The sequence below is a fragment of the Mirounga leonina genome, unplaced genomic scaffold (assembly GCF_011800145.1).
Source record: "Mirounga leonina isolate KUSES-001 unplaced genomic scaffold, KU_Mleo_1.0 Mir_199, whole genome shotgun sequence".
Classification (NCBI taxonomy): domain Eukaryota; kingdom Metazoa; phylum Chordata; class Mammalia; order Carnivora; family Phocidae; genus Mirounga; species Mirounga leonina.
This window is the reverse complement of record NW_023270498.1, coordinates 600,167-611,110: the sequence shown is the minus strand read 5'-3', so window position 1 is coordinate 611,110 and position 10,944 is coordinate 600,167. Positions and strand designations below refer to the sequence as shown.

The 10,944-nt window shown below is 50.4% G+C and overlaps 1 protein-coding gene across 1 annotated transcript; it reads left to right on the top strand.

Annotated features, from left to right (window-relative positions):
• The first annotated feature begins 519 nt into the window (after positions 1 to 519).
• Positions 520 to 8,703, top strand: LOC118024506 (histone H2A.V). The gene is made up of 5 exons (XM_035026444.1): positions 520 to 599; positions 2,849 to 2,926; positions 5,698 to 5,811; positions 7,614 to 7,743; positions 8,377 to 8,703. Exons 1-5 carry the CDS (start codon positions 597 to 599, stop codon positions 8,436 to 8,438), a joined length of 387 nt encoding a protein of 128 aa, XP_034882335.1. The 5' UTR covers positions 520 to 596; the 3' UTR covers positions 8,439 to 8,703.
• Positions 8,704 to 10,944: the final 2,241 nt, after the last annotated feature.

Here is a 10,944-nt window from a genome sequence, read left to right as displayed (position 1 = left end):
TGCGGGAAGCACGCGCACAAGCGAGGCCCCCCGTCGCTGGCGTCCCAAGCGTTCCTCACCGGCCGCAGAGCGGGCGCAGAGAGCGCGCGGGAAAGCCACCGCCACCTCCGCTCGCCCCACCCATTGGCTAACCCCGCCGTCGTTCACGGCGGCCCGCCTCCCTGCTCGCGGGCGGTGTTCTCATTGGCTGGCTACCGACAGCCGTCCGCCCTCATTGGCCCGCCCCTCCGTTCGTCGGGCTGGAGCCCTGGAGACAGGCCGAGAGCCGCGCGTGGCCCCGCCCCCGCCCGCACACAGGCGCGTCGGTGTTGGGGCTGGAGGCCCCGCCCCCGCGTGCCGTGTGCAAAAACAAACAGCCGTTAGGGAGGAGGTGCCGGGGGCGGGGCCTGGCTAGAAGAGGTCGCACGATTGGGCGGCCGCCGGGGTTCAAACCAGCAAGGCGAGCGGGGATTGGCCGGGGCGGTGCGGAGCGGGCCCCGGTTATTGTCCGGGCTCCGGCGGCGGCAGCGGCGGCGGCGGCGGTCGGTGCTGCGGGGTGGCGGCTCGGCGGCGGCGGCGGCGGCTCGGCGGGAGCGAGGGCGGGAGCGGCCGAGACCATGGTGAGGGTGGCGGCCGTGCGGCGGCGGCGGGTGGCGCCGCTACCTGTTGAGGCGTCGCCGCCCCGCCCGCCGTGGCGCCGGCGCGCAGAGAGGGGAGCGGGCCGTGAGGCCGGCCTGTGTCCCGGGCGGGCGGGCGGGCGGGCAGCCTCTCGGCGGTGTCCCCGGGCAGCGCCGCAGACCCGCGTCCCTCCGCCAGCGGCCAAGCGCGCGGGCCCGTCTCGGGAGCTACAAATGCCGCGGCGGCGAGTTGTGGGCTTGCTGCTGAGCCGCGGCCCCGGGCGGGTGTCGGGCCGGCCGGGCCCCTCCGACCCGGCGCGGACCTCCGCGGGCCGCTGCGTCTCTGCGGCTCGGTGCCCGCTGCCTTTCCGAGCGAGTGGGACAGCGCACACCGCGGGTCCGCGGCTGGCACCGCGTGACGAGAGTCCCCTCGGGCTCTGGCAGGTGGCGGCTCGTGATGGGAGCTCGCTCGTCCCTCCTGGCCCGGCCCGGGGACGGCGGCCGTCGCTGTAAACTTCTGACTCCGGGGCTAAAGCGCTTTCGGTGTCGGCCGCGCGAGTGAGGAGCTCAGTGTCAGCCGAAGCCAGAAACCCGAAATGACACGGGTCCTCCTCCTGTGTAGCCGTGCGGGCGGGAGTTGCTCAGGTGTGCGGGGCGCCCCAGCCTTCCCTGTCGCGGAAGGACCGAGCGTAAGGAAGGAGTAGTTTGTAGACGTGTTTCCTGCTCCGAATACCTGCTAACCTAACAGCGTTTGGGGAGCTAAACGTTAAACCGACTGAGAAGAAACAAACGAAAAACCACTGCGACAGGCAACTGGGCGGAGTGTGTGCGATTGATTTTGGTAGCTCGCAAATTCTCTTAAGGAACGCGCATTAGGAAGGATCTGCGGGCCCAAAGCTTCGCTCCACTCCCCGAGACAGCTGGCCCATCTTGTAAACTGATTTTACGTTTTAAGCAGCTTTTTTTTTAAACTGAAGCCGTATCGGATTGGGCCGGTGAAATCGCAGTCCAGAAGAGAACCTGGGTTTCTCTGCCAGGCGGCTTCTCGCTGTCCCCTCCCCAGAGGCCCCTGACTTGTCGGACTCGCTGCCACCTCCCGGAAACGCACGTGCACACGTCCTGTGTGTGCAGTGCCCCGTGTTGCAGAAGTAGGAGCTCACTGCCCTCGCACATGCTCCGCCTTTTTCTCGAAGAAATCTGTTGCGGGGGTTCTGTATCGCACACACCGCGTCTCATTTGTTGAAATGGCTGCATACTTTCCCCTGCGTCTCTGGACGATGTCCTGTTTGTAAGACGTTTTGAATATTTCTTTTGCTAGCTGTTGATAGTAGGGTTTGTTTGACCCTTTTGGTGTAAGCTGGCAGCAAATACACGTAACAAAACTTGCCATTTTAGCCACTCTTCAGTGTCCAGTCAGGGGCGTTAAGTCCATTCAGTTGTTACGCAGCCGGCACTGCCAGTCATCTCCAGAGCTCTTCCTTCCTCCCCCAGTGAAACTCTGCTCCCATTACGCACTAAGCCTCTGTTGCGGCTCCTCTCCAGCCTCTGGCAACCACCCTTCTCTGCGTCCCTCTGGCTGGGACCAGGGGCCTCCTGTAAGATGCATCAACAGTATTTGTCCTTTAGGGCCATGGCTTTAGGGTTTGTCCGTGTCCGAGCAGGTGCCAGAATGTCCTCTTCATAGCTGAGCACTCGTCCATTTTACGCGTGCACTGCACTCCCTACCTCCAGAGACTCGGCCGTTTCTGTCTGGACGTGCGCGGTCGGAGCCCCTGCTTTCAGTCCTGTGGGTGGAGACCCGGGGTGGGATTGCTGGGTCACGTGCTGTTTCCCAGAGTAAGTTTTTGAGGGTTTGGTTTTTTTAAGGTGCTTTTTTCCCTCTCTCCCCAGATAGCTAACTTCTGACTATTTCTGTGGAAATGATACATGTTAACTTTTTTTAAATGTCTTTAAAATATTTCATTATGAAGTATTTCCAGCATAAAAGTTATATTGACTTGATGAAGATTCTTCAGGGTTAAATTTAACCTAAATTAACTTTTAGGAACCTCATTTTAAATAGATATTTAAGGTTTGACATCATGATTATATGAATTAATAAATGGTGATATAACACATGTATATCTGAAATTGAGGAAGGAGATCACCTAGAGTTTTTTTTAACTACCTGAGGTAAAACTGGAAGAAATTGTTTCCCAAATATTTTTGAAATAGCATTTTCAACTCTTCACCTGGACCTTTTTTTCACTTAGGCTGGAGGCAAAGCCGGAAAGGACAGTGGGAAGGCCAAGGCTAAGGCAGTGTCTCGCTCCCAGAGAGCCGGTCTGCAGGTAAATGATGCTCTCGTAATTCACTATTAAATTAGTTTTACTGTTGTGATTCAGGACCCATAGATGTTTCATTAACTATGAAAATGTACTTGTATTGCTGGCCTTTTAATGAGATTATTTGGTCTAAATTTAAATCCTAAAACAACAGTCTTTTACTTCGTATTCTTCTAAATGAAAACAAGTTGTGAAATGACCTTAAACGAACTCTGTGATTTAGCTCTCTTAAAATCTGTTACTTCTAGATCGTAAGTATGTTCCTGGCTCTTTTATAAATTGTATCACATTAAAATAAGTCTGCTTCGATTTTTCTTTTGGAGAAGGTATCTGCAGTGGTATGGTTACTCTGAGGATGAGATAGAGGTAACTCTGAGGATGAGATAGACTTGGGTAGAATAATGGGCTATTCATTTGTCCTTTGAATATTTCCCCAGTAGCTTCAGTTGCAGACTGGAGTGATGTACTCAAAACACTAAATATTTTCAAACTTCTTATATTTCAGTTGTTGCAACCTTAATCCCCAAACTCAAGATTTTCTGAATGAGTGAGAATTACTCCCTGCATATAAGAGACCCTTTTAAAAGGAAAGTGTGAAGGCCAGACTGTAAGGTTGGGGCTTTTATCCTCTTGGCTGTGGTGAGCCACTGAAAGTTTTGGAGCAAGAGGATGACATGATCCAGGGGTACTGAAGGAAGGGGGGTGAAGTTACTCTTGATGGTAAATTCTGTATTTTAGAGCATCGTGTAAACCTGAAAATGTCAGGTGGCAGCGGGACGACCGCGGAGGCTGTTTTGGTGCTTTTAGGGGTCAGGTTACACAGACCTGAGCCAGAGCAGGGCGGAAGGAATGGGAGGCGTGTGTGTGTCCTCCACGAGGGGAAGGGGAGGCATAGGGTTGAGAGGCAAGGGGAGAAAGGTTTCCCTAAGGCTCGGAATCTGAGGGTCAGAGGAGTTTGTCTTGTGGCAGAAACAGGTTATGACATAATTTCAGGTGAGTGATTTGAAGTTCCAGCAAAACACACACAAAGACATCCAAAAGTCATAGATCTGAGCCCCCTTTCCAAGAGGGAGTGATCGAAAGAATGACAAGTTTAAGATCATGTATGTAAAGTTGGTAGTTGATGCTATGGATGTTTGCTATGTAGAGCATGAGAAAGGAACACGAGGACCCGGGTGGACCCTCAGAAACACATGGTATTTGAGTCAGAGAAAGAAAGGCCTGAAGACCAGCCTGAACTGGAAGACCATTAGAACTCTGTAATCTCTGCAGCTGACGAAGAAATGGGGTTGCAGGTCCTAATATGCCTGCTCTGGGGGAGCTCAGGATTACTTAGTGAAGGAGTGTAAACAAACAGAATACCATGCCTTTCCTCCTTAAGAATTTGATCTAGAAATGGCCACTAGATTTGGCAGTTCAAGTGTTACCACTGACCTTCAAGAATGATGTTTGGCCTGTGGAAAGAGCCAAGATGTCCATCGACAGATGAATGGATAAAGAAGATGTGATATATATATACAGTGGATTATTACTCAGCCATCAAAAGGAATGAGATCTTGCCATTTGCAACGACGTGGATGGAACTGGAGGGTGTTATGCTGAGTGAAATAAGTCAATCAGAGAAAGACATGTATCATATGACCTCACTGATATGAGGAATTCTTAATCGCAGGAAACAAACTGAGGGTTGCTGGAGTGGGGGGTGGGGTGGGAGGGATGGGGTGGCTGGGTGACAGACATTCGGGAGGGTATGTGCTATGGTGAGCGCTGTGAATTGTGTAAGACTGTTCAATCACAGATCTGTACCTCTGAAACAAATAATACATTATATGTTAAAAAAAAAAAAGATAGCAGGAGGGGAAGAATGAAGCAGGGGAAAAGAATGATGTTTGGCAAAAGCCAGGTTTGGATTGGAATAAAACAGGTGACAGGAAAGTTAGGGTTTCAGGATTTCCTTTTAAATTTTGCCTTTGGAGAGGCGCCTGGGTGGCTCAGTCGGTTAGGTGTCCGACTCTTGAGCTCGAGGTGGTGAGTTCAAGCCCCGAGTCGGGCTCCATGCTGGGCGTGGCGCCTACTTAAACGTAAATCAGTCAGTCTTGCCTTTGGAAAGGAGATATGTAGACAAACTGGAGCTGTTGCCACAGACGTGGAGTTGTTTTGAGTGAGGTGCAGATGAAAGGAGCGAGTGGGAAGGTGGTAGAGCTGCCGCGGTGCTGGGGAGCAGTGTGGGGGTGGGGTGGGGGCGGTCAGGGGCGCAGGGGTGCGGCACAAGGACCCCTGTGAGCTGAGAAAGTTCCTCCTCTCAGAGTCCCGGTGAGAAAATGGTGTTAGTTTTTCTTAGCTATCAGGTCACCTCCTGAAACAGCAAGGAAGGGTGGCGCTGGGGCCTGAGGAAGGTGGTGGGAGAGGAAGTCCCATGAGGCTGTTCCGTGAAGGGATTAATGATCCTGACACGACACGAGGCCCCGTGGGACGTGCAGTGGGTGCTGCACCACGTGGTTTCTCTGCCCGTGGCTATGACGCTCCATATTGGGGTTGAATTCCTGGTTCGTGGTGTTCTACCTTTTCTTCTCTCCTCCGGAGGGTAAGTGGCATGAAGATTTGGGGCTCCTTACTAGGACATGCACAGGTCCTAGGAACTGTTCGTTGCTAGATAGGTCTGACTTCTGATAGGCACAACCAAATTTACCTTCTCTCCTGAGTTACCCCCGTTACTCAGCCTTCGGTCACAGGCTAAGACTCTCAGGTGCTTCCCATCCTGGTGGTCTGTCTTTCAGTTTCCCGTGGGCCGCATCCACAGACATTTGAAGACTCGCACTACGAGCCACGGGAGGGTCGGTGCCACGGCTGCTGTCTACAGTGCTGCGATCCTGGAGTACCTCACTGCGGAGGTGTGCTGGGGGGCTGTCTTGTGTGTGGGGTCAGGAAGGGGCCTGCACTCGGAAGGGCCGGAACCGATGGAGTCGGGGCTCGAAACAAAAAGACATACGCCCTTTTGGATGCCTCGTACCGGCTTGTTACTCAGTACCAGGGTCAAAAGGCACCTTGATGTACTCTTGTTCAGACAAGGGTCAGCAATCCCTATTTTTAAGCGATGTGGCAAAGGAACATCCTATACTCTCAATACCACACTAGTAACACAGGGAGCCATGACTGTACGTATCACTGCTGTGTGATCTTTGTGAGGTTAGACCAGAAACTCCTTGTGAGTGAAGATTTGGGGTGGGGTAAGGGTTTGCCAGTGTGATGATACGTTTTTTAAAATCACAGATATGTGATGGTGATAAGGAATTTGGTAAAAGACCTAGTGGATCCTTTTGGTTCTCTGTGGGGTCGTATGCATAAAATGCCGTATCTTGGTCAGTTTGACATTTCGGAAGATAAGTTAATGAATCCTTAATAGTTGGGTGATGGATCAGCGGTGCCTCCATTCCGGCCCCTTCTCAGGCTCCGAAACTCCTTCAGTCACATCCCAAGCCAGGGAAGTAACTAGAGTAGCAGGCAAGTCAGGTGGTGGTGATATAGCCAACCTGGTGGAACAGGAAGGTTCTTCCTCAGGAGGGCTGTGGTTGGGACCGGGGCTGAAAGATGGAAGTTTGATGTGTGTATTGTCACCGCTGCCATTCCGTTGGCCTCCCTGAGTCCTTGACCTACAGACAGTCTCGTCTCTGTAAGGTCCTGGGCCAGGGATTTAGTGTGGGCAGCGGGGAGCCTCTGCCCCGCTTTCTCCTGCAGCTCACACCAGTGTGCGTGTGCTTCGCGGCAGACTTTGAAGAGGGGCACACTGCTTTGACTCGTGTGGAGGCGTAGTCTTCTGGCTCAGAATGTTCCAGATACTTAAGTTTGGGGGTTTAGTTATTAGCAGAAGTAAAGAATATACTGGAATCTAAGGTCAGGGATAATCACTTTTCAGCCTTGGCTTTGCACTAGGATCACTTGGGGAGCTTTCGAAAGATGCTGCTACCAGGCCGCCCCCCAGACCAGCCGGAGTCTCAGGGGATAACGGAGTAGGGTCCCGGCGGCTTGTAAAGTGTGCCTGTGGCTTCCGGTGCACACCAGGGCTCCCGCCGCTCCGTCTCCACACGGCTCCGGGGAGTTACTTCTGTCGGACTTCCATCAGGAGTTGAATAATGCCGGTGTAGTCCGGGGAGGCAAAAAAACAAATTACAGATGCAGTTTTACGGCCAGCTGGGACTTGGAAATTCTTTTAGTTGAAAATTCCCATTCTAGAAGAAAGCATGCTGCCTGCAGATTATAGGGCCCAGAGATGTTAAAAACTCTGAGTGAGAAATTACTTTCATTATGTTTTTAAACTTCTACGAGTACTAAGAAATACATCCCAGCCGTTAAGGGCTGGGCGAAAATAGACTACAGGGACATGGGAAAAGAATGATTTTCCTAGATGTTCACACTGAGAATCTCGGCGAAGGGATAGTGTTCTCCCTCGCCCTTCTTTCTGTAGCAGCAGGTTTCTTGCTCAAGTGTCTAGTGTTCCTACAGCAAGTGGATATAAAAGGGCCCAGTGAAGTAAGGAGATCCCTCTAAAAGCATCCGAAGCACGAAAGACCCGTGTTGTCGGTTCATGTATCTGTCGCGTACGGATGCTGCAAGGGTCTTTGTTGCTATAATTGCACGTCTCCGCCGATCCTCAGACCCTTCACCCTCTGACCTGCTCTCTCTGGGTGCTTCGTAGGTGCTGGAGCTGGCGGGCAACGCTTCCAAGGACCTCAAGGTAAAGCGGATCACTCCGCGCCACTTGCAGCTTGCAATCCGTGGTGATGAAGAGTTGGATTCTCTTATCAAGGCGACCATCGCTGGGGGTGGTACGTAGGATTACCTCTTCAGCCTCGCTCGTCACTGGCCTTTGTAAGATGACATATGTGAGATCAGCGGTCGCCAGTGCATGTGAAGTCAGCTAGAACACACACACACACACGTGCGCGCGCGAAGTCCCTCAGTGTTGGGTCCATTACAACGAAGGCTTCTTCTGTTCATCCTGATCTGAATACATATTTCTTCTTGTAGCCAAATACAGTGCTACTTTTATTATAGCTAGCTCCTTGGCTAAAGCTCATACATGATATTTGAAACTAGTGTTTAAAATATTTCCCATACCCCGTAACTGTGTCTTAGAAATGATCTTGAGAAACTGCTCAGGGTACTGCCCTTGGAAGTCAGGGCTGAGATCAGGGCATGCGTCGGGATGAGTGCAGGTGAGATGTGAGCCGTGGTTCTCAGTCCTTGCGGGATCACCTTCAGAGAACCTCCTGAAGGCTGTGGGTGCTCTTGGTTTCGCATAGTTTTAGTGGGGTTCCTGGACCCCAAGAGTGGGAGCCCTTGCTGTAGGTACTGTCACAGGGTCAGCGTGTGAAAGGCCCCAGTGACTGGCATTTCTGTGTGGTTGCTCTTCGTCGAGGCACTGAGTTGTTCATGTGTTTCTGTGCGTTTCCCTCCAGGTGTGATCCCGCACATCCACAAGTCTCTGATTGGAAAGAAGGGACAGCAGAAAACCGCTTAGAGCATCGTTTTAACCAACCCCCTTCCTCCCCGTCATTGTACTGTAACTGGGACAGAAGAAATAATGGGGATATGTGGAATTTTTAAAAGAGGCGGATGGAAAAGCATAGACAATGACCGTAGACGCGCTAAGAGACATTTGTACGTTCTTAGGCTCAAAGTTTGATAAAGTACCTTTCCATGTGGCGGCACTCGTGTGTTGATTGCTAGGGTCCTCCCGTGTGTTTTATACAAAAATGGAATTGATAAACCAGTTTTTACAAAAATTTGTCTCAAAACTGTTCTGTTCATGATGTGTTGGAACTGTTTTGCTCCTACTTTGAAATTTTTAAAATTTCAAATCGGTTATCCTATGTTTGTGATAATTTTTAAACAGAAGTTGGGAATACGGATTTCCCAGGATTGATACCATATCCTTATATCGAATCTTAGGTGCTCTCCATTTGCAGTACACACCATTATTTTACACACAATGAAGGAAGGAAAAAGTGCCAGTTAAACCCTCTTAGGAGAGGCATCCTGATTCCCAGAGGGACTCGAGGGCGAAAACGTCCATTCAGAATTGATGAAATAGGATAGTGGAATTGTTCTGATTTATTTACTGCGTACTTACTATGTGGCAGGCCCTGAACTAAGTGCTTTGGTGATCAAGAAATTCTGTTACACCCACTTTTAAAGATCTGGAAACCGAGGCTCACAGAAGTTACCATTAGCCAGAAGACATTTATCTTGTAGACAGAAAACGGCCGAACTGGAATACAAGCCTCGATTTGGCTGACTCCAGAGCCCACACTCTTACCTGGAATTAAAGTTAAAATTTGTCAGAGTTCTCTGTTTTTACTTAAACTTCCAGCTTTTAGTGGTCTTTCATGGATAAAGTATAACATTCAGCAATTTGTGCCATATTTTTAGAAAATATCTTACTTTGTCAGTTTCTAGGTAACTTGGAAGATTTAATTAATGTGCCAATTAATGGTCCATCAGAAAGTTCTATTTTTCTGCTGGGAGGTCTTCATTCAAAAAGAAAATTTTTAAATGTTTGCTAATGTAGCGCTATCAAAACAAAACTCGTTTTAAAAAGCTTATTTTATTATGGAAATTTTCAAAAATACCGAAAAATAAAGAGAATAGTATAATGAACCCCGGTGTACTCCTCCTCCAACTCCTAGCTGCTGCCCTGTGGTCAGCTCTGTTTTACCTGTATGCCCCCCGGATCCCTCCTCCCTCTGGGTTGGTTTGACTCCCGTTTTTGTGTCTGCGTACCCACTGAGTCTCTAGAGATGGGGCACTTTTGGGACCATAATCACAATCTTTTTTTTTTTTTTTTTTAAAGATTTTATTTATTTATTTGAGAGAGAGAGAGAATGAGAGACAGCATGAGAGGGAGGAGGGTCAGAGGGAGAAGCAGACTCCCCGCCGAGCAGGGAGGCCGATGCGGGACTCGATCCCGGGACTCCAGGATCATGACCTGAGCTGAAGGCAGCCGCTTAACCGACTGAGCCACCCAGGCGCCCCATAATCACAATCTTAAGACAGCATTTTACAGTATCAGATCTCTTCAGTGTCCAAATTTTCCTCTCAGCTCTTTACCGTTGGTTTATCTGAATCAAGGTGCAGACACGTTCTGTATCTGTTAATGTCACCTCTACGCCCGCTGTGGAGCTCAAACAACCCCGAGATCGAGTCGCCTGCTCCTGCGACAGCCAGCCGGGCGCCCCGGCACGTTCTGTATCCTAACGTTTCGTTGATGCCCCTTGTTCTTTCTCAATCTATAGGCTTCTCTTCCCTCTTCGTTTTTCTTACAATTTGTTTTTTGAAGAAACTGTGTTTTCTCTACAGAATTGTCTCTGGATTTTCCTGACTGCATCCTAATGGTATTTAAGATGTTTTTCTGTCCCCTGGATTTCCTGTGCACTGACAGATCTAGGCGGGTTGGTTTGTGTTCCGTTTTGCTTTTTTACAAAAATAATTCCGAGGTAACACTGTGAACTTCCTGTTGGACCACGTCAGGGGGCACCTAATCCTGTGTGTCTTGTGCGCGGCCCTGCCGGGCAGTTCTGGCGCCTGTGAACCGTCCCTGGCCAGACGCAGGCTTCCGCTGGGGTGGGGGGTCCTCGTGCGTTCCTTCTGCGTCCGGAATTCTGCCCAGAGCTTTTGCTCTTTGATTTACAAGGCGGGCTAAGAAAACATCAAATTATGATTAGATCACCTCAGCACGTATTTTGAAGAAGTTTGTATATTGAGAGGGCCCACAGTTAACGCCTGTGTGAAGTCTTAGTCCTTTTCAGAAGCCAAAGTAGCAACAGAAAAGAACGCAAAAGTCATCAACAGAGAATAGTGTCTTTTCCTAGAATTTTTTTTTCTTAAGGTTTTATTTAGGGGTGCCTGGGTGGCTCAAATGGTTAAGCGTCTGCCTTTGGCTCAGGTCATGATCCCAGGGTCCTGGGATCGAGCCCCACATGGGGCTCCGTGCTCCACGGGAAGCCTGCTTCTCCCTCTCCCACTCC